The sequence below is a fragment of the Maniola jurtina genome, chromosome 4 (genome assembly GCF_905333055.1).
Source record: "Maniola jurtina chromosome 4, ilManJurt1.1, whole genome shotgun sequence".
Lineage (NCBI taxonomy): Eukaryota > Metazoa > Arthropoda > Insecta > Lepidoptera > Nymphalidae > Maniola > Maniola jurtina.
The window spans coordinates 6,769,279-6,792,562 of NC_060032.1; the positions used below are offsets into that span (position 1 = coordinate 6,769,279).

Sequence of the window (23,284 nt, forward strand, 5' to 3'; positions counted from 1 at the left end):
TAAAAATAAATATGAAATACACAAAGAGAACTTTCGTATTCTACTTTATAAATTAAAACAATACATAAGTAGGATACATACCTATGAGAATGTTTAAAGAGATCAGTGGCGAACCAGGCCCTGACAGCTTGAGAACATCGTAAATGCTGACATAGAATGTCATGCCTGCAAATGAGAAGTCACCATAACATCAATTGTTTCTTTTAAAATATCATGTTTTTAAGTGAAACAGATTAAAAATTACCAGTCCGAGGCTGGACCACGTAATGATTTCTTCGTGTGGAATCCGACTTGGAACAAAAATTTTGTAGCTAATTGTATGGCTAGCATCGACATCTCTTCATGTTCAGGTCCCTACGAGTAATAAATATTGTTAAAAAAGCGAAAATCAATTAGCAAAACTTATAAATGTAAATTTATATTCATACCCAAACTGCGTTTTGAGATCCAGGCAATACTTGCAGTCGTATACAACACAATTTCTTCATAAAATTAAAATGCTCCACACTGAATTGGTCCTGATTGTGTGAGAATGCTATATTGCCTCGCCGAACCGAATTCCAGATAGGCCTTGGAACAGCGCTTTCCCTGCACCAGACGAAAAAAAATTAGCAATATTAGATATACATTAGGAAGAGCAAAGCCAACAGCTATACTCACTTTAGGGTCACATTTTGCATAATTTGTTCGAGACCAGACGTTTCGATTGTGTCTTTGCGTGTGTAGAAGAGCATGTAAGCATTCCACCATCTCTTCTGTCGCTTGTACGACACTCTCTTTACAGTTGAATCAAACACCTAAAACATTATAGAAATGACCAACAAAGTTTCCACATCGAATATCAACTACATTTCACACAAGTGTTATAAAATGGTACATTTGTATGTTAGCTTGATAAGAGAAGAATAAACTTTAGGAAAATATTTTAGGATTAACATGTCAGAACCAAATATAATGTAAAGATGGACGATCAATTATATGATGTAAATAAATATTTATATACCATTCATTCAAAAGACTGATGAGTTAAGTTGCGGAATTCTACTGAATGTTTACTACTACATGTCATACCTCGCCCATGTATTCCCCGCCAAAGCATTGCGCCTTCATTTCCTCGTCGTCATGCATCGCGCACTCGGATACGTCGCCGTCATCCAACTTCACCCATCGGCCAGTTTCGCTTCCATTGTCCCTGGTTTTATAAAACTAGATTTAAAAAAATTCAGTTGCCCAAGGAAACCGAAATAATTATGCTACAAGTACGGTTGGTATCGCACTAGTGCAGTCATTTACATTGCCGTACGGCTTTGTAGGCTAATAACCGTGTGGTAATATTTTTATCACCCAAGGGTGGTCATAGTCTACTCTAGTTTTAGTTTTAATAACTAAACCAATTTATTTTATTACCGACATCCTAAATACCAATTTTCATCAATACAGTAGTTTGAAAAATTATAGACTTTTATACACATCCTCACATTTGAAAAAACGATGGAATTTCATCCCCTATTTAACCCGCTTAGATGTGGAATTTCCCAAAATCCTTTCTTCCTTTTATAACGTAGGGAATGTTCTGATACTTCAGAGTAGGGAATGTTATAAAAGGAAGCCACTGTCAAAATTTTGTTTATAGGTGTGTGACTGACAGATCAGTCAGTCAGACTTACTGACGGGCTAGTCTTTTTATAGTATGTACCTACAGATGGGTGTTTAATGAAGCATCACCTGAGCAGAACATAGGAGTAGTAGTGTCCCCCGGACGCCTGCCCGGAGTGCACGACGATGCCGCTGAGCTGGTAGTGCGTCTCGGGCGTGCGCTCGGCGCCGCCCTCCCACAGCGTGGAGTCCCCCTCCGCCCGCGCCAGACCCCAAGCTGTCATACAAATTCAATTATTTGATAACGTACAATTTTTCATTTTATTCAGACACCTTCAAGTCAAGAATGAATAGGCACCTTTTACAGGCAAGCGCGCTCAATCTTAGGCTGCATCTTTACTTGCCAGCAAGTCCAATAATTGCAAAGGAGCGCTTGATTAAATATAAAAAGACACATTAGCCCTTAACTGCAATCTCACCTAGTTCTCTCTGCGTTGTATTCCTCATTGCTGAGGGTCATGATGATCCCTTTCCATTAATCACATAACGATAGGAATTTTCTCTTCTTTCTGTCTTTTCTTTTCCCAATAATAATGCAGCGGGTTCCCCGATTGTCCTGCATACAACTCAACTAACTTCTATTTCTAAACCTGATCTAAATTAAGAAAAGAAAATTACCTGTGTATGGTTCAACATCCAGTTCCCGGGGAAATTCGAAGTAATCGTTAAACTTTATAGCACACACTTTTTCAAAGTCATATTCAAATCTCTTCAACTGTATAACCAAAACCGGGGGCAATTTGTTCAGACATAAGCGCTTTACCGTCACCACCTACAACAATTAATCAAATATCGTAGTTTTTACGATTGCTCATAATATCAACCCTGAACTGTGAATATATCCTACGAGTATCTCAAATTTTGGATAATTTCATTTTATTAGGGATCCGCACCCAAAAGGTACCAACGGGACCCTATTAAGCGTCCGCTGTCTGTCGGCCCGTCCGTCGGGCTGTCTGTCAGTGGGCTGGATCTCGTGTACACCGTAATAGGAAGACAATTGAAATTTTTACAGAATGTGTATTTCTCTTGCCGCTACATTAAATAATAAAAGTTCCAAAATGACCGCCATGAAAACTAAAATAAAATAAAAAGTGGCCTCAATCATGCCTAATAAAAAGCAACTATGAGGGGTTGGAACAAGCTTACCTAGAAGATGCCTAATATAATTCTTGTCCTGTTAAAATTGAGATAGTACCGTCAATGAGAGATCACCATTTCACAGTCAATAAAAAAAAAACAAACACTGTGCAAAAACTTCATAAAAAGAAATACCTTTTTGCTACATTTATCGCAGTAATATGCATCAGCACCTTCTAAAAGCTCTCCACGGACATAGGCCTCCAAGGATTCTTGCAACCGAGACATGTTTCTAATATCTAAAGATACCACACTGAAAGGTTCTTCTTTGCAATACCTGAAGTAAAATAAAACTGCAAATAAGATTTTACATCAGTGTATTATTTAAGGCGTAACACAGAACTATTTAGTTGAGAAATAAAATACCAGTTCTGTCACTAAACAGCCCACATTAAATTTAGTTTACAACTTGCGAATCATACAGGTGTGGGTTCAAATGGGTAATTTTTTAGAATCAATATTTCTAACTGTTTTGGTTTCGAACTGCAAAGGTTTCGTAGGTTTCGTCTCAATCCGTAAAGTAATTTTGTGTAATATGGATAACTAGCTTATGCCCGCGACTTCATCCGCGTGGACTACTCTTGTAAACTGCTATTTTCTTCCTTAGGGGTTTAATTTTAAAAATTCTTTCTTAGCGTATGTCTACGTAATAATAGCGATCTGCATGCCCAGCTCGACTCGTCCAGTTGCAGTAGGTTGAGTTGCGCGTTGATAGATCAGTCAGCTTTTCCTTTTATAGACAGTCAGTCAGTCAGTCAGTCAGTCAGTCAGTCAGTCAGTCAGTCAGTCAGTCAGTCAGTCAGTCAGTCAGTCAGTCAGTCAGTCAGTCAGCTTTTCCTTTTTTATATTCAGACTAGGAATATGCATACTACACATATATAACATACAGAATGTAATAACAAAATAGTACAATTTTTCTGAGTCCAAATAATATTAATTAATATTAGTGATTTAATCAATTTATGCCTAAATAAATCTTAAGAGTATCTAAATTAGATTGGAGTTAGTTTAAAAAAATGTTATTTACCGATGTGGACACCCTTTGCAGATTTTTTGATCAGAATAGGTCCCCCCCATAGTTTTAGCCATTAATTGTTCTTGCCCTAAAGTCTTCAAGGCTTCGTCTAGAGATTCTACTAATGACATAAAAAATTCTACTGCATCCTGTTGTTCTCTTAAATTCACTGGTTCTCCTTGTAACCTGCAATTTATATATGAGGGTTACCCGCCACTTAATAATTTACACAAAAATAGAAATTTTCAGTGTTATTTCTGGGATATAACATAAAGTCAATGTTATTATGGGTAATTTATTTTCAATTCATTAAGCATCTGAAACTTTCTTATCACTTACTTAAAATGTGCCCATAGTCCTCTAGGAACATAGTATTGTAGTTTACTGTAATGTAAATGTGCGAATATAGCCTGAACTTGCTTCAATATTGTGATATTGTAATCAGAATTGTTCTGAAACAAAAAACAGGCAACTTTCATTTCAGTTTCAAGTTGTTACTATTGTTATGTCGTTTTTTTTTTGTTCTAAATCAATTGATTATTCTATGCGCTTTTGTGTTCTTATGAACTTACCTCAATGTTGTTCTCTATTATGTTGTGATGGTGAGCCTCTCCGGAAAAATCTTCATTGGGATCTGTTGCAGCTCCTTAAAAAATTATATTAACAAATGAAAATGTTGCCAATGCAAAATTCTTTGATGAGCAAGTCATTGTTTTTCGTTTATACAGAATCCTAGCTAAAACTGCATTGTCAGAACTAATATATAATGATAAAAGCCATAACGCTTTTCACAATGTTTTCTCCACGAATGTATGTATATAGGTATGTAATAAGATATGACTGAGCGAGAGGTCTGCAATCGAAGAGGGATGGCGATAAATAAGTATTTGTTTCAAGTAGGTATTAAAAAAGCTCTATCCATACTCGTATATTATATAGATTACATGGTTTCTTCATAAAGGGATGGCAAGAATTAGATCTATGAATGAAGTTTGAGATTTAAATCTCACAGTACATTGATAGATCCCTTACACTTCTTAACTACTACACTCCGCCCAGTGGAAGGCAAAGAAATTGCGAGGGTGTGCTTTTAGTTTCACTCGACCAATTTTGATGAAAATTTGACTATAAATTCTAAAACTGCAAAAGCCATATAAATCACCCAAATTATTAAGACTTTTTGCATAAATACAAAACAATATAAAAACAGTATTACAATTTTAGTTGAGGTATTGACTATTGTTGTCATCACAACAGATGTCTACAACTGAAAATAGGACTCTTGCATAGATTTTTACAAACACGCTTTTGTCCGACGGCGGTTCAGTTCTAGCGACTAGCTCCCGCAGTCCAAGAGTGGGCTCTGCGTTTGCAGTGTCGCCATTACAGCATCTTGCACTTTGCAGCTGGGCACTATTTTATTGAATTTCAAGTTTCATCTACCACCATGTTTGAACTTCAAGTTCCAACTTTTCATTCCTGACGCTAAAAGGGTACCTACTGTACTCCATGTACTGTATCAAGGGGATTCATGAACCGTAGATGGTGACTTGATTTTGTAGGTACCACGTACAGACACTGTTATCATTGAACTCCCAAGTCCCAACTCCTCAAATCTGGACTCCTAAGCTGTGAGAATATGAGACACTGATAAACCTAAACAGCAAAGATAGACACCTAGCCCAAGTTACCTTGCACGGTGAGTAGGACGTCCCTTACGGCGCGTACGCAGTACAGTTGCTGTAACACCGAGTTCATATAGCACGTGGCTCCCGCATTCTTCAGGCCCACCAGCCCGGCCGGGTGCCGCGGGCCCACGCACGGCATGTATTCCCACTCCGAGAGACCCATGCTTTTGTCTGAATCAATGAATGAAAAACCTCAGTTGAATATTTTTATAATTCACATACAAACAAATCACCTTGAATCTGTCTGCTACCTTTTCACAACACACCTTTATAACTTTATTTTGACATTGGGTAAATCGACATTGCGTGTGTTCTGGAGGCTACTTTTTATCCCGGAAAATCAAAGGATTCCCACAGGGTGTTTAAAAAGCTACAAAGTTGTGGGCATCATTTAGTTCATTTAAACTCTATTACTACTAATGCTCACACGAATTAACATTTAACATAACACGCGTGTGTTTTAGCCGTTTAGTAGTATACAATATACATTGTAATAAAAAGGATTTATCATATCTATACTATACTTACCTATATGTGATATTTTATTAGAATAGAATAGAATAGAATAGATTTTTATTACCTATTGTTATCGTTTGTGTTAAAATTAAATCTCGGAAAATTAAAGAATTTCCATGGGCTTTTTAAAAACTTGGATCCACGTGGACGATGCCGCGGGCACCACCTAGTTTTATTTAAACTAACTTAAATAAAGAAGTGTTAGTGTTTGCCACGTGTGTGAGCGTATTATGCCAATCCACACTTGTCCAGTGAGGTAGAATATGGCCAAAACCTTATTCTGAGAGGAGATTCGTGTTCAGCAGTGAGCCGGCGATGTGTCGATCATGATGGTGATGACTCACCGCTATAGAACATCTGGTCGAGGAGGTTAGCGAGCTCGGCCATGTTGGGCACGCAGGCGTGCACCAGCGCCAGTAGCAGGTCGGTGGCGGCGGCTGCGGCGCCCGGCGTGCGGCACAGCGGCGCCGCGCCCTCCTCCGCGTCGCCGCCCGCCGCCGCGCCCTCGCCCTCCGCGCCCATGCGGCACCACGCCCACGAGTACGGCCACAGGAACTCCGTCGTCACTTCCTTTTATTTGTTTTATTATGTAAACCAACAGCTTATTGTACTACATAAGTTTAGAATTAGAGTAAGATAACGACAAAGCTAATAATAATAGATTTTCACAAACAGACATTCTTATTTCATACTAATTTTATAAATCCGATAGTGTCTGTCTGTCTGTTTACTAGCTTTTCATGGCCGATCCGTATAACCGAATTTGACGAAATTTGAAACAGAGATAGACAATTTATTATCCTGGCAAATCAAAAAGTTACCACATTGTTTTTAACAAACTCAAATCAACATACATAGATGAGGTCACAGTTAACTTTACTTTATTTTTTATTTATTTTTTTATAAGAATCATCAAAAACGGAGTGAGTCTGATTCGCACTTGGCCGGTTTTTTATTAAATTAGATTTTACAAGTTCTTTTGAATCGTCAAAAGCATCTACCACTGATTCGGAATGCCTTTCCTACCGAGAAGAACCAGCAAGAAACTCGGCGGTTGCTCTTTTCAAAGATTTGATATACAATATTATGCCATGTATAAAAGCAATTGAAGTCCCGCGCATTGCTGGAGCGAATTGCAGGTCAAATCCACGCTCTTTTATCATTTACATAATCTTCTATAGTATAATATGCTTATCTCAGGAGCATATTTTTAATAGATTTTTTGAACCTGTGTAAAGGCAAGTCCAAAATTGGCTGAGGAATTTTGTTATAAAAGATTATACCCATTCCCACAAATGACTTTTGGACCTTCCTGAGGTGGAGCGTAGGAGTCGCAAGCCTGTTACGGTGTCTAGTCAGCCTGTTGTGAGCCAGTATAGATTTACTTCGGACCCCTTAGATCATTAGGCAAATAATTTGCAGCAAAAAATTGGTTGAAACAATATAATCAATAACTATAGTGCGCGCCAAACAAGTGGGTGGTCCAAACTGAGCCTGAGGCGCATGACTGCGCATTGTACAAGAACAGAACTGGGCTTGTGTTGCACTTCAGATTGAACTAAATACTTATTTTGTGCACACTATAAATACATAAAAGATTCGTTTACCTTGATCAGTCCTGAGTCCTTATGGTCAGGATGAGCACCATATTGAAATTTAACTTGTACTGGAACATGTGTGAAAAGTTCTTTGGTCAGGTTCAAATGGCCTTCCATTAATGTGTCGTCCAATGTTGCAGGGTTAGCTTTGACCGCTCGAAGCCATTCAACCTAGAAAAATAAAAAACAATCTTTGGACATAGACCTTGTTGATAAAGAAAGACATTCACTCTTCTAATAACCAGATCAAAAGTGTTTTTTATGAAATATAATTACACAAACTATTAGGCTTCACATAGATTGCCTAATGAAATCAGTTCAAGGCTACCTTTTAAGTTAGATGAGCCCATTTTTTTGATATCTGCACCTATCTTATAACCACCGAATTATATTCCAATGGAAAGCACAAACCATAAGGGACAAAAAAATGGGTGGCTTAAAGGTGCATCCACCCATCCGCCGGATTTTGCTGCCCGCGCTGCTGGCCGAACCCGGCGGCATGTGTGAATGCACCTTAAAAAACCGTTTAAGAGTCAAAGTTGCCGAGCTTTAAAGATTGAATATTCGAGAAACTTATATTTTCTACGCATCTACAAATTGTATTAATAACAGGAAATATACCTCTATAGTCAAGTCGTCTAAGGTGCGCGAGGTAGGGCCGGCCAGCGCCACGAGGCGACACAGCAGCTGCAGGAACTGCTGCGCGTGGCGCGCGTAGCGCGTGAGGCGCGCGTTGGACGCCGCGCCGCCCGCGCCGCCCAGCGCCGTGAGCGCGCCGCGCGCGGCTCCCCCGCCGCCCCACGCGCACATCGCTAGCAGCTGCTCCGCGCACGATACTCTCACCTAACAGACAAAATAATAGTTCAAGACCTCCATACAGCAGACCTCAATCGCACTGCTGGAGATCAGGACTCAGTGAGAGCTATCAAAACCAAAACAAAATCGGTCAATCGCGAAATAAGCTTAAAATCATTAGTTATAAAATCATTATATTATCTATTCTAAACAAACTACTTTCAGGTTGATAATGTCTTATTTTGAAAGTAATTTTTGTTAATATAAAAATGCCATAGATATTATATAAATGTTCTGAATATTGTCACTGTGTATATAAATATACGTATGTCTGTATTTATTATAAAGAATGTGTTACACAGTAACTTACCGGAGGATTAGGGCAGTCGATCATTAAGTACATCACAGCATCTTGCCACCAGGTTTCATGAAGAAGAGATTCTAAATGGCCACCTCCCAAAGCCATGCATATTGTGACGACTTCCATGCATTCCCGCACCACTGAAAAACATAATTCTTTACAGGGGTCGGAAAAAATAGTTAATGAAATAAACACTTATTACAAGAAAACATTTTATACAAGAGAAGTTTAGTCATAGCGCACTCCAAACAAAAGTAGTTTGATTGGTTAATATTCAAATTAGAACTAAAGTACATTTGTATGGAGAGCACTGGGCGCTAAGGAAACTTCTCACTAGCCAGTGTGAAAATTAAAAATGGAAATTGAATGTTAGTTGTCCGAAAAAATAGGGCTATAATATGGCGGTAGTTAACAAAATAACCAAGAACAGGATCTCGTGTTATTAAATTTCTCAAGACTATCTTTCTATTAGAGACGTACGAAGGATGTGTAGCACCCAAGAAATATGTGGAATCCATCAATATGGTTAATTTTAATAGCTGTGATTAGTTGCAGAGCTAAAAAGAGCTCGAGCGTCGCTACTTATCCTAATACATTTCTGTTGAAAAAGGCAGAAATAACTTACAAATGACGTCATCGGAATGCACTAGACCATTGTGTTCAGAAGGCTGTGCCACAGAGTAGGCGAGGCCATAGAGAGCGCGCACCGTAGCTGTAGTGGGCACGCGCCACCATACCAGTGTAGAAACTGAATCGCTGTCCTCACTACTTGTTACCATCTGTGAAATATTTTACTCTCTGGAATATTAACCATGCTCTTTTGCGCCAACAATAAACGTTCCAAAATTAATAGTAGTAACTATTGTGGCAACACATAACATAAACACCCGTATTCACAAACGTTACTATGAGGTCTCATAGCGCGCTCGAACGCAGTGTAGGTTCCACCAATCAGATGACTGTTTCACGTCAATTTACAATAATCTGATTGGTGGAACCTACACTATGCGTTCGAGCGTTCGTTCGTGAGATCTCATAGTAATGATTGTGAATACGGCCGATAAGCTTTCAGGTTATCCTGAACAAATACGAACTGAATATGGCGGAGGACTTCAAATTACAATAAGAGTGGTTCTTATAAAAGGTCTCCTGTAACATCTTCCAGTAAACATTGAAATGGTATAAATTACCTGCTCTCCTAATGTATTTGCCAATTTCTCGGCTATGGCTTTGACGATAAGCTCGCAATTGTGATTAGGAACTGTTTGTAGTGCTTCCCGCAATATTGTTACATCCATCCTGCAAGAAAACCAGCTATGAGTTCAGGGGCTCACACAAAGTTCGGAGATGTACTTTTTCCCATTGAATTGAATTAAAGATATATACCGAAATTCTTTGTCAACAGTTGTGTCAGAGCCATCTGGGGCGAGGATTTCAAAAAGATGTCCTAAAGTATACAGAGCCAACTTGACTAATCTCACTAAGGCTAAATAGCCAACTCTGAAACAAAACAAATCATTAAATTATAATTAGAAAATCTTCATGTCATAAATAATTGATGTCATCCATGATGCAATGGTGTGTTTGTGGCCTTATAAATGCGAGGTTCCAAGTTCGATTCCGACAGATTCAATATAGGCTTTTATAGATTAGCTCAGTTCAGATCAGATTAAAGGCTTTAGGCACAACAAGTACTGCTATACTGGCCAAGATGATTGAGATTTATCAGTGTGGTATAATGCAGAATAAAACGAGGATAGGTTTAATAAACTGCCTTATGACTTGTTAGTTGTCTATAGAACATATATTTTGACTTACTTTGCTCAGACGTAAGACACAGTTAAAACGAGACGGGTAGGTCTCTCTACATAAGTCTGTCTCGTTTTAACTCTAAGCAGTCTGAGCAAAATAAAAGGATTCTTTATAAATCTCAGCCTTAGAAATGCATTGTCACTAATAATGAGGTGAGATCACAGCCAACTTGTAACAAAACAAAAACAAAATAAACCTTCTGGTGTGTGGAGCAGCATCCTTCAAGAACTCGCTATCAGATAAGCATTGTACTAAAAGTGGTGCTTTTTTCACACATTGTAACTGAAAACTTCGGTTTCGTTCTAATCTTGAGTCGGAGGACGGCATCACCATGCTATATAGAACCTGCAAAAGTACAAAAGCTGGAGTCCTGGAGAATGCGGATAAAATAAACGGCAGCAACATAGCGATACACTAAATGCGTGTACTTTGTAAGGCGCAGTTTCGGCAGTATTTATTAATATTTTTTTATATAAAAGCACCTTTTGATCTTTTTGAAAAATTAAAACAAACAAAATGCTCTTCATTCAATTGTTCATTTATTTGTGCTACTTACAAATTAAAATAATATTTACTCTAGGAGTCATGGAATCAATCTTTTTTTTTTATTGTATGTGGTTCTTTTGCAAGGAAGTTGAATAATTCAGTACCTCCTTTGCGTGCCTCTGGCTTTGCGCTTTACAGAAATCTTTTAGCGGTAGCATAGCAAGACGGCGTGAAGTCGGGATGATAAGATGTTATTCTAGGCTACTTAGTTAGCAGGTACTTCAGTTTCAAAAGCTTCCATTACATTCCATTTCCATTTTATATTCCATTAAAAATTGAACCCAAACAATTTGATAACATTTCATTCTGGGCAACTTAGGTGGTACTTCAGACCCGAAAGCTTACTTGACACTTCCATTAAAAATTGAACCCTAACGATTTGCATTAAAAAAAAATTGTGGCCGAATATTTACTACAATCAAACAACGGCTTGTGGCGTCTAAACGCTTCCATAATACTTGCTTTCTTGAAAATGAATTCAATAAGCGGTAAGCTTTTATAGAATTTTATAAATACCTCTATACTATATGCAACGGTGGGTGGTGCAGGTCCATAAAGCATGTCTCTTAACTTGGTATCCTCGGCACTAAGAAGTGCTTCTGTCAATTTATCCACCTGAAATTGTTATTAAATTAGTCTAACAGCAGTCTTCTGGAACATATCATAACACATGAGAGCTAAGTGACTGTTTTGTACTGCTTCACATTATTTTTGTATGAATAAAATGCCACAAAGGTACTAAATGAAATGTTGTGCAAATATCTAAAAACTAAATTGACAGGACTTTTTTAGACCTATATATTTGCTATAGTTTGTTAGCGTTAAGAAAATAGTGAATCATCAGTGCAACTGTAGGGTAAAGGTGTTTTCACAGCAATAAAGTGAATCAATATAGATAGTTGAAGAGACAAAGATTTATTGATAAACTATAGGTTATAACTATAATTATTATTATCTAAAATCAAAATAAAGTAATCATGAATAATACTTTTTAATTGAATTGAGTCATAAAATACTTTTTGTTTGCATCATTAAGCTTATTGAGTTAGATGTATGTTTTTTAGGATCATATCAACTGACTAGGGTTGAATTTGCAATGGTAGAGTGATAGTCAAAAAATATTGGGACAATTTCGGCAACTTAATTGAGACCCCGGTTTTCTGGTCGAGGGGCGTGGCTACAGCGGAGTACAGCGCTGACTCACTATTTTCTTAACGCAAACGGACTATAGATCCATTTTCTGACGGACAGTATACTTTGAACCTCAATTTAGTTTAGAAATTTTTGTACAACTGACTTAAACACAATTTTATAAGACTTTATATGTTGCTAACTGTAATTATACATACCGTTTGTTTATGACTAGGGCAGATTTGTGATAAAAGATGCGCCGCTTCAGTCAACGGCGCATGACCTTTCGTAATACCTATGTGTTCTAACTCTAAAATGAAAGGAATATACCACGAGCCTTGGGCGAAAAGCTGCAAAATAAAAGTATTCATTACCAAAAATTACTAAAGACGCATTTTATTGAGTATAAAGTTAAAGGCGCAAATTAGAACCGCGCACGCGTCGCTTCATTTCCAAAATATTAAGGAAAATAAATTTTATATTCCGACATAATCTACAAAAATTCTGGCGTATTGAATTTCGTAACCAGCGCATGGAAGGCATTTTTTTAACTTTGTTTGACACATATTTGTAATGCCCACGCCTTAGTCCTCGTGGATTTCATACTAAAAAAAAAGGCGCAAGCCTATCCCATGGACGCCGGAAGCGCATTAGCGATTCGTATCAGAAACGTTGAGCAAAAACTCTTCTTACGAGTAGATTGGATGTCGACCACATAAATCAATATATTGTTTGGAATGACCTATCTAGGTGCAATACATAAGAGATTATATACTTTAGAACAGGCAGTTCAGTATCCTATGTAGTATTTTAGAAATAATGCGTCGCGTCGCGTCGCTTTGATTCTGCTCTTATTTGGCTTGAGTCTAAAATGTACAGTATACTAACGGCGCCCGGCAACGCATGCTCCGGAGTAGGCGGTATAGGGGGTGATGAGGTGCTAGAGTCACTGCTTGATTCATTAGAAGACCCACAACCTCCACTTCCGCACACTTGTCCGTCATATACCTGCAATTTCAGTTTATATAAAAGGTATCACAGATAGAACTTGAATTTTAAAACGCATGCTATTTTCGACTTTCTTTTTCTTTTTTTAGACATTCCGTACTAGCCCAACTTTAAGCGTAATAATTCTTATTATAAGTATCACAACAAACCTTTGCCATGATCACAGTTTTGTCCCTAAGAGGTATTTGTGAGAGTATTTTGCGGTCGTGGCTTGTGTCCAATAGTTCTCCGTTTACATATAGTTCTAGCTTATTCACATACATTTCTAACTTAATGTTGCTGTCAGTTGTACATTTTAATCTAGAAGAATAAAGTAAACTTGAATCCAATAGGTTTAAATGCTTGTCAAGTGATAAAATAAAGGTGTTGATTCAGTACCTTCTCTGAATGGCCGTACGTAATGAATGTAGCGTCTCGTTTGAGTGTGAAAATAGTTCTATGTCATCAAGTTGTCTTTGGCCTGTTTGAAAATTAAATCTCACTATTATAGTACATTGCCTTCCTCTTCCTGACCTATAAATTGGAAGTATTTGTCGCTCCGATGTGAACTTCCTATCACATTCGTTTATATATTCCTGTATGGCACGAATTACTCTACACATGCGAGTACAACATTCCGTCGTATCTAAAAAATAAACACAGGACAAGTTAGTTATACGCGATACGATATTTCGATAGTTCAAATATTTTTGGTCAAATAATCTCATTCTTAAGGCGTGAACACATGCGTTATGCGTGTGTTGGTGTTGCAACTTGCGACGCAATTCGGTGCGACGGTCGATCGATCGGGATATGTGGCTGTTCAAGAACATATTTTGCTCGCAACCGGCTTATGTCGGCATCAATATTATGCTGGCATCTTGGGTTTGCACAATAAAAGTTTCGTCAAACTAAATGCGTACATAGCACATATTAGGGTGACAATAACGTGGCTTTTTTCGGACGTCGAAAAGGTTAGACGCTTGAATACCGAATGATTGAAACGCTAAATAATTATGGCATTCAGGAAAGAACACCGAGCAAACAATTTTCTGTATTTTTATTTCAATGCGTTGTTCTGACGTCGTATCAGAATTACTGCTGAATTAAGTACTACAAGAATTTATTTTATTAACATAGCGCGGCGCTGGTACGCGATGATATTTGGTCTTGACGTGCGCTAAGTACGCGTTTGACGAAGGCAGATAAAGGGGAGCCCCTAAACACTAGCGTTTCTTCAGTGCCGTAATTTATCGAACGTATAGGTAGCGCAAACATCGCGGCAACGCAACGCACGAGCCGCATTAATACCTATATATATATACAAAATAAAATCAGCGCGCATGCACAATCGCGAACTATTTGAAATTATTTTTAAATGACTGTAATATAGCGCAAAATGATTCTTACATAGACTTAAATTCCATTTTGGGAAGCTATAGCCTTTAGCCTATAGCCTACTTTATTTTTTCTTTCGTAACATTTTTATTTTTAAAGCAAAACCAACTATAGTTTTCTCGTTGGAATACATTTTGTTATGACAATATACGAAACTGACACGCGGCGTCTGCATGACGCTAACTCAGCGCTCAGCATTTACGCATCGCTCCACGCGCATTTCCGACGTCATACGTTCGACGATGATCGACGCTAGAGAACCACTAGTGTGGAGGGGCCTTACACATTATAATAGTAGTGGTCTTACGGCGACGTACCCTGCTGCAGCTCCATGTCCTTCTGCAGGCGCTGCGTGCGCGCACAGCACTTGGTGAGGAAGCCCTCGTGGTGCTGCGCGGGCGACAGCGCCGGGCCCGTGCACGTGCACACCTCCTTCAGTAGCTCGATGCCGCGCGTGGATATGTCGTCATCGCATTCTGTTATTACCTGCAACAACACATTTATTTTTAACAAAATGGAATCCCGAACATACTCCATCAAAATACCAATCCCAGACTAATCATCATCAATAAGAGATGATTCTGGAAATCCCGAATATGTTCCCACTACAACTATGCACAATATAAAAGAATATAAAGGAGAAACGCCTTTTTAAAGTTCTACTTACCCTCCATAAATAATCTAATCCTATGAGATCAGCATCATTAAGTAAAAAACTACGACGTTTAACCTTAAGTTTGCCTTCTTTGGCATTAACAGCTTTAAAAAATCTGTAACAACATAATATACAAATTAAGCTAGATCAAATTAAGATATAGTCAAAATAGCTGTAAAATATTTTCATTTTTCATTTTCAATTATAAATCCAAATTCCAAATGATTACCTCTCGAAACATTTGATACCCGAGTGAGTCAAAAGATTTGGGGACAGTGTCATAATGTTTCGTCGAAAAAAATGCAGATTTATATTTGGATCTAAGTCTGGCTCCTCCCCCATTAGTTTGCTAAACCAACGAAAACACGCTTCCCGGTCACCAAGGTGTGCCGGCCTTTCAGCCAGGCATATCCAAATTTGTTTCGCCTGAAAAGAAAAAGAAACAGGTTTAGGTCACAGTTTGTTAAAAATTTATACATTATGTCATTTCACATACAGTTGAAATTGGCACTGTGAAAATAAAACTCAGAGGCGCGCCAAGGGTTTACCCACTGCATTGTGACAAAGTACAAATAACCTAGTTTGAAATATTTTTTTAAACTCTAATATTTTTAAGTGGCTTTTATAGGTGCCCTATATGCCAGCCCCATCAGTACAATCTTAGTTCGAGTTGTTTTTAACAAAGACGCTGTATTCTGCCGTGTGCTAGACCTTAGAGACAATCAGAACTGTTAACTGCAAACTACTTAAAAAAAACTGTGCCCTTAATAATGTTACTAATAAAATAACATCTGTTTAATAATAATCATAAGAAAATAAAATGTAAATACTTGTTCAGCACACAGCCATAACTGTCCATCTTTCAGCAGAAACCTAAGGAAGCTAAGGCGCTCATGAACCTGCGCCGAGTGTGGGTATCTCCCGTCTGGCAGCCAATTCTCCCAATCTATTTCTCCCTCTTCTGTAAAATATAACTTTATTAGTAATTTTTTTCATTTCTACATTGGGATCGTAATAATATATCCAGAGTAGATTGTAGATAAAGGAAAACGTTATGAAAAGGAGATTATTTTAGCATTACTATTGTGAGTGATATTCATAAAGACTTTTGTTAAGTTTGTGCCTTGAAGACTGTGTGTTGCTGTCGCATCAGTCCCGGTTATTATCACTAATATCAATTGATAATAACTGTGAAACCTAAGAATTGTATGCGGAAGGATCTAAGAAGCCACCGTATTATATATATCTTTCCAAGAGAACTACAATTAGGTGATTATTGGAAAGGCCTCACAACCCTCAGCCATGAGGAATACGACTATATCTTTCGGCAAGTCGGTTTAGTTACGAGCCCATTTCAAATAACCTACCCGTATACACTCATCTTACCAGCCAGCTTTCTCCGAACAGCGTCCATATACAGCGTCAGTGAGTCAGTGACGAGAATGACGAGCGAGTGCTGCGTCTGCAGTCGGTCGATGAGTTCCTGGCGCGTGACGTGAGGCCGCACGCCCGAGCCGCCCCCCGCCTCGTACAGGCAGCAAATCTCACGCATCATCTTCAACGCTGGCAACACCCACTTGTCGTTGCTCTTCAGCTCCTCCACGCATCTAAAACAAGCTTTCCATTGCTTACAGAGTGAAATCACATATTACAACGATTCACATTCAAAGGTTCAATGCTCGCATTTAAAACTCCATCACCATAACCACAAAACAATGATTGAAAAGGTTCCCTATCCCCCAATATGATTCATTCAATGACGAAATCTCATCACACAAAAAACAGTTATAAATTAGGCCGCCATTCAACCCAATTAACTTAACAGAAACACTTTTACTCACTCCATTATATATGATCAGACAACTCAAGCTGAAATGAATACTTACTTGTCTAGCCATAAAGTTTTTTGAGCATCGCGATCCTGACTGCAGCTATAATCAAGTATTTTAATTAAGTTTGCCAGCGCCACATCCATTATTTCTGTACATACTTCGTCTGAGTGCGCCAAATTCCAAAATAATACCAGTACCTATAAAGAAATATGTTACATCAAAAAAATCCTAAATCAAAAGGTTACCTATATTTTATTCCTATGATTTATATATGTGCCGGGCTTCACACTCTGGGTTCTAGCTTTTTAAGCCTTGGCTGTACATTGTCAATGTTTCATTATATGTGTTGGCGCGAGTTTTATATTATAGCCTGCGTTGTTGCGTGTATGCGCATACTGCATAGCATAAGCGATGTTTTGCAGGATTCTGACACCATACGCCATATTTTCACTATTAATTTACTGTTCTTGTTGACCAAGTTTTATTCTGGAGGATACCACACTAAATGCTGTGAATATGATTCCACCTTAGATTTTACAAGAGGCAACGAAAATGATGAATAATATTTTACCTGCAAATCAAGAAATGCTTATAACAATTATGTTACCACGATGTTATGGGTAGGATTTTAAGATGAGTTTAGATCAAGTAATATGAAACTGCACATAACTATAACCCTTATTATGCCACTATTTCATAAATCACTATTACTTACTTTGTTAGCCATTACGCCATCCTTGTCATCTTCTGCTAGACGTCGAATTACTTCTAATAATTTATCACTTTGTTTCTTACTCGATGTGGCCCAGCTTGCCTGTTATATAACACGTTTTTATAATATTAGTTATTAGAGAATTTAATAATAATTATTAGAGAAGCTCCTTGAACATACAGGACATCAAAGATTAAAAAAACCAACGTCAATAACCACAAACTATAAAAATAATTTAATTTTGTTACCAAGTATACTATGTATACAAGAGTTAATTAATATACTTCTATAATAACAGTTTTTGGAGCCGGTGCCAACTAGCCGCACAAACCGTCTACTCTTCATATTGTTTGTGAAGTGTTTAAAACATGTATATTTATAGTGACAAAGTTGCGTGGAAACATCTGCCTGAGCTTTTAGTTGCCCTCAAAATGGTGTAATGTGTAGTCACATATAGTAACTTTTTATGATTTGAAAAGAGCAACTGTTGAGTTTGTTGCCAGCTCTTCTCAATAGAATCTTCACTCCAAACCAGTAGTAGAGTCACAGACATAGCGTAAGAAGATAGTTGTCTTACATGATTTAGATTTGTAAGCAGTGTATAAATATTTATTAGTAATATAATAATTTTTTTTTACCTTAAAACAATCAAATAAATGATCTAACTGATCCGGTGTGAAGTCCCACGCCAATTTTGCGAGCAAGTCGTGAAGATTTTTCACTATTGCCTCATGCTTCCCTTGCTGAGCTCGCCATATGGCGTCCAAGTCTTCCCGAGTCAGCGAGTTCTCTTTGATCATAAACCTAAGCATTTTCTCCAGCCTGTCCACATACTGAGGCTGGTGAAGAGAATCTCGTAAAACTATATCTACTACTTTATTCTCGCGTATCCAATTCTAAAACAACAATTTATTATAACAATTAATAATATATAGCTTTGACATTTCTTTTATTAAAAAACTTTAGGTCGTCATTTCAGTACATTCTTTTGTTCACATTCACAGGTTTAAAACTAGTTCTATCCTTTTCCGCGGAAAGCACTATGAAAAGTGTAACAATACATTTTGACTACCATTATTTTTAGTTTAGATATTGTGTACAACAAAATTAGCCACATTGAACTTTTTCGAACAGCTCCAATACAACATGAACTTAGTGGTTTTGTTAGGGGATATCACGGAACGACCGATAAGATGCGCAAGAACATGTTTTTCAGTACTAAAAATGGTAATGTTGGTCTCATCAAATGAGTAAACGAAATGCTGGTGCGTCACTAGAGGTTGTACTGTGAGCTCTACTAATGTGCATGTGTGCGCGGTTACGATTCTTACGATCGTGTGAATTCACCTTTGTCTTGTTCTGCTTTTTCAAAAAGAGACAATGCGGATGCAGTGCTGTATGTTAGTGCATAGATAGATGACGACCCTATTACTGCAGAAGAAATTACATACCGTAATAACCGCAGGTGTGAGCCACTCAGGTTTAGGCTGTTGTGAGATTGTACTTATGAGTTGATTAATTTCATTCAAAGCAGACATTTTTCCATTGAATGATGACATTTGTAACAATCGCAGGATCATCTTCAAACGGAACATTTCTAATGCTGCAATGAAAAAATACAACTGATACCTAGAATTACGACTTTACAATGGCCAATACAGAAATATGGAGAAACATCAAGCGATATACTAGACTAATTCTAACAATTTTAATGCAACCAAGACAAATTCGATCCTAACAATCGAAAAGCCGGTTGCAGACCAACAGCTAAGCTATGTCAAAGGTAAGCTAACATAGATAACTATAAAATAAATTAAATAGAAATTAGTTGGGTGCATATCAACAAATAGCAAAAACTAAAGTTTAGAGAGGCTTAGCTTAGCTCGCGTAGCATGTGATCAGAATACACATTACACAACTTAGCTTCACATATTTTAGTTTTCATAGTTTGCTTTCACACAAATATGAAAAAGTAACCCAGCTATGAGAGCAAATCTAAACTAACTTAGCTTGGTTCTTGGTTTGCAACCGGCTAAATACAATCATTTATTATATGATCATTTTTTATTATCACCTTATATTTTAAGTAGCAAAAAATAGATAAACACAGACTTTGCAGCTAAAATAAAATTCTTGTTGAATATCATCCGTGTCTCCCTGCATGCATGAGGCCTAGGTGATGGCGAGCCTGGCGACGATCGCAGGTCACGGTTCAGGGACGATGTAGCGGCTCAGGGGAGGGCGGAACTCCGCCCCTTAGCAGCTACAGGGTTCCCAACCGACCTCTGCTCCATGTTTAATTACTCCTTTTCCACATTTAAATCACTAGATTATCACGAAACACAATACTTCATTTTATTTCATTTTAATAAAACAAAATTTAATATACAAATTTTTTTTTTCAATCAATAGAATTACAATATCCTATAGGCTTGCGCTTGATGCAAGCATGTCTCAAGGAAAGCAATAATAAGCTCTATGTTGAAGGGTGCTTGCCTCGAAGATGCCTATTTACTCATTTTAAAGGTTCTTAAGTTTGTGATTGTTTGGATATGTAAGGGCTGCCACGGTAAAGCCTGCTCAAACGCAAACATCACGAAACCTCCATTACATGAACATACCTATTTTTACCCGACTACGGCAAAGCCGAAAGGAAGGGTTATGATTTTTGAAATAAAATATCATATTATACAAATTGTTCCTGGTTTATCTTCAGGGGTGCATGACATAATTTGTTTTAATTTGCCATTATTTGTCAGTCTAGCTTTGATTAGACAAACTTCTTAATTATAATAAAAAATATAGTTATATTAAAATAACTTACATTTAAGTAGACTGTGATGTTGAGGTGTCTTAACAGAAACACATTTGCATGCTCTAATCAAACAGGACACAGTGTCTGTCTTATTCTCGCTGCCACGCGCTTCTCTTTTTAACTCATCATCTGTAAGACTTTCTAGCAGAGTTGGAATACATTCCTAAAAAAAATTAGAAATTAAGGGCCTGTTTCAAAGCCGCCAGATAAATTTTACCTAATGGATAAATTTGATATTTCTAATACAAAAACTGATTTGTCAGATGAAGTTTATCTGGAAGTTCTGAAACAAATTTGATTTTAAGCCCTGCTAAATAATAAATAGGATTTATTAGAAAACATACCAGAACTGGTAAGAGGTACACAGTAACTGTGTGAGGTGTTAGAAGGTCATGGCAAAGACCCAAAGGACGCAAAAGTTGCCACACAGCAGCGACGCGAGTCTCTCCGCTTGTAGGCTGCTCTAATGATGATGGCTGCTCATTGCGTGTTGTAGAGCTCTGCAAAGTTTAGTTAAAAAATTATTTCACTAAGTAAAACACTATTACATAACATTCATATTTTATTATGGTAGGTTCATGCACAACTATTATAAATCCATACTAATATTATAATCTGCTGTCTGCTCTGTTTTCATGGCCCATTAGTTTACAATATCACGATTTTTTCAGGTTAGCATACATCTCAGAAAATTAAAGAGTTCCCATGGGATTTTATAAAACCTAAATCCATGTGGACGAAAACGTCGACGTCATGTGTTCGGTACAGAGATAGCTTGCGTCTTAGAACTGGGCTACTTGTTATTTTGGAAAATCCTAACTAAAACCTATAGCTATCTCACATGTATCCTTTAGTAAATAAATAATACATACCTCAATACTATCAGTCATGGATGACATGTTTTCTGTAACATTTACTACATTTTCCTCACTTTCTTTCTCTGTTATTTCATTTGAAATTTTCTCTTCACTAATTACAGAAGTAGTTAAATCAGATTTTTTAAAACCCATAATTGATTCAAACCTTTCTCTAAGCTTAACAAAACCACCAGCCTGGCCAAACCTGGAAATTTTGTTTCAAATAAATTAGAAGAAAATTGAGTTGTAAAATTAATTATGCTCACTCATAATTTACAATTGGCATTCAACATTAATACATATGCCAATGTAGGCCAAAAGTATTAATTATACTTATATCTAAATCTAATAACTATAACAAAGAATAATAATTGCAGTACATACACATTAATAAGATGGACCAGCCATCCTCTTGGTGTACGATGGTCTTGTGACCTGGCAAATACTTCAGATTCCTGAGTTGAGCCTTGGCCCCCGGTTGTAGAAGTATTAGAAATAGACAAGCCTTCACAAGTTCTTGATGCATTAAATGTATGAAATCTAAAAATGCAATAAGTTATTTAGCAATGTTGCGAGTAGAAAAGAACATATATTTAATGAAAATAATATAATATAAATCCCATACTTGTTTCCTGGATTAAAGACCATATATAAAAGATGTAAAAATCTCGGATCATCCAATTTCATGGCACATAATTTAACAAGCTTTTCACAATTTGATCGCACACATTGCTGAATATTATTTTTCCAGGATGAAACTGCATCATCTGTTAAAATCTTTGTAAATGATACTGTGAGGGCATCATTATAAAACCGCTGACAGTGTGGATTATTGACATCTTCACCTGTCATAAAATAATGTTTATTAGCAATTGTTTCGCTTTAAAGTTTAAAATAAACATTTATATGTAGTAACCATCATTTAATGGGATGCAACTTTTTCTACTATTCTAATAAAAGCACAAAATTCAAAATTAAACTTATTTTACAAGCCATAATAGTGAATAAATCCAGCATTACATAGTTAAAAAATTCAATACCTTTTGTTGCTAATTCCATAGATGCAATTAAAAGGGCTTCAAGCTCTTGTTCAGGCAAAACTGGTACTACCCAACGTGGATGGGAAATTTTTTCTTCTAGCGCTTTCAACTTAGCCTCGGGGAATGCCATCTAAAAATTTATTTCAACATAATAAGTTTATTCAACAAATTCCTAAAAAGCTGACAGCACATTGGTGGTCCCTCTGGTGTTGCAAATGTTTACGACTGGAGGTAATTATCACGACTTCGTCACAAACATCCAAACATACACAGAGAATCTGCCAGTAGCTCACGTGCCAGTACAAGGCATACCAGTTGATGGCAAAGTGATTGGTTTTTTCCCCTTGAGAGTAAGTGGGTGGGAGACTCGCATGCCAGCTACAAGCACGCGAAACACATTGTAAAGGCTCGATGACACTGGGCTAATTTACGAGCTGCTAGTCGGCGAGTTTAAAAGCTAGCGAGTGAGCGAGTAAGCGATTGTCGATGACACACAAAACATTCCACTCGCTCAGTAGCCAACTAGCTAGCGTGTTTTGAGCATTCCATCTACCATCTGCAGTAACGCATCAAATTTGGAACTGTTTAGTCTCAACATATTTCTATAAGCCATAGGATCGTCGTCCTTCAACTCTCTGAATAAACCACTGGAAGCATCATATTCATCGCGTTTTTCTATCCACGATCTTACCCATTTTCTTTTCTGTTTCAAGTTTTTATTTTAGTTTTC

The 23,284-nt window shown here is 37.4% G+C and overlaps 1 protein-coding gene and 1 long non-coding RNA gene across 10 annotated transcripts in view; one reads left to right on the top strand and one right to left on the bottom strand.

The window, feature by feature from the left end:
- LOC123864281 (probable ubiquitin carboxyl-terminal hydrolase FAF-X) overlaps positions 1–23,284 on the bottom strand; it is a 33,955-nt gene that overhangs the window by 8,993 nt on the left and 1,678 nt on the right. For 5 of the 9 annotated variants that reach the window (XM_045904593.1, XM_045904592.1, XM_045904590.1 and 2 more), the window contains exons 3-42: positions 22,555–22,684; positions 22,140–22,359; positions 21,899–22,054; positions 21,530–21,719; positions 21,002–21,157; positions 20,667–20,820; positions 19,294–19,445; positions 18,481–18,738; positions 17,846–17,944; positions 17,185–17,327; positions 16,685–16,905; positions 16,129–16,259; positions 15,528–15,724; positions 15,311–15,413; positions 14,961–15,129; positions 13,645–13,891; positions 13,416–13,584; positions 13,147–13,266; positions 12,477–12,608; positions 11,644–11,742; positions 10,778–10,926; positions 10,156–10,269; positions 9,960–10,068; positions 9,395–9,548; positions 8,779–8,909; positions 8,235–8,456; positions 7,623–7,784; positions 6,360–6,585; positions 5,503–5,670; positions 4,384–4,457; positions 4,151–4,263; positions 3,824–3,997; positions 2,932–3,073; positions 2,275–2,428; positions 1,726–1,873; positions 1,072–1,192; positions 661–797; positions 429–588; positions 245–354; positions 82–165 (exon numbers count right to left, since the gene is read on the bottom strand). In XM_045904593.1, the coding sequence (XP_045760549.1) occupies positions 82–165; positions 245–354; positions 429–588; positions 661–797; positions 1,072–1,192; positions 1,726–1,873; positions 2,275–2,428; positions 2,932–3,073; positions 3,824–3,997; positions 4,151–4,263; positions 4,384–4,457; positions 5,503–5,670; positions 6,360–6,585; positions 7,623–7,784; positions 8,235–8,456; positions 8,779–8,909; positions 9,395–9,548; positions 9,960–10,068; positions 10,156–10,269; positions 10,778–10,926; positions 11,644–11,742; positions 12,477–12,608; positions 13,147–13,266; positions 13,416–13,584; positions 13,645–13,891; positions 14,961–15,129; positions 15,311–15,413; positions 15,528–15,724; positions 16,129–16,259; positions 16,685–16,905; positions 17,185–17,327; positions 17,846–17,944; positions 18,481–18,738; positions 19,294–19,445; positions 20,667–20,820; positions 21,002–21,157; positions 21,530–21,719; positions 21,899–22,054; positions 22,140–22,359; positions 22,555–22,684 (6,098 nt within the window). The remainder of the gene's footprint in view (positions 1–81; positions 166–244; positions 355–428; positions 589–660; positions 798–1,071; positions 1,193–1,725; positions 1,874–2,274; positions 2,429–2,931; positions 3,074–3,823; positions 3,998–4,150; positions 4,264–4,383; positions 4,458–5,502; positions 5,671–6,359; positions 6,586–7,622; positions 7,785–8,234; positions 8,457–8,778; positions 8,910–9,394; positions 9,549–9,959; positions 10,069–10,155; positions 10,270–10,777; positions 10,927–11,643; positions 11,743–12,476; positions 12,609–13,146; positions 13,267–13,415; positions 13,585–13,644; positions 13,892–14,960; positions 15,130–15,310; positions 15,414–15,527; positions 15,725–16,128; positions 16,260–16,684; positions 16,906–17,184; positions 17,328–17,845; positions 17,945–18,480; positions 18,739–19,293; positions 19,446–20,666; positions 20,821–21,001; positions 21,158–21,529; positions 21,720–21,898; positions 22,055–22,139; positions 22,360–22,554; positions 22,685–23,284) is intronic. The other 4 variants (XM_045904596.1, XM_045904595.1, XM_045904591.1 and 1 more) reach the window with 2 other exon arrangements.
- Positions 13,051–23,027, top strand: LOC123864338. The gene is made up of 3 exons (XR_006795755.1): positions 13,051–13,063; positions 16,631–16,633; positions 22,828–23,027. It is a non-coding gene; the product is annotated as an uncharacterized LOC123864338 (long non-coding RNA).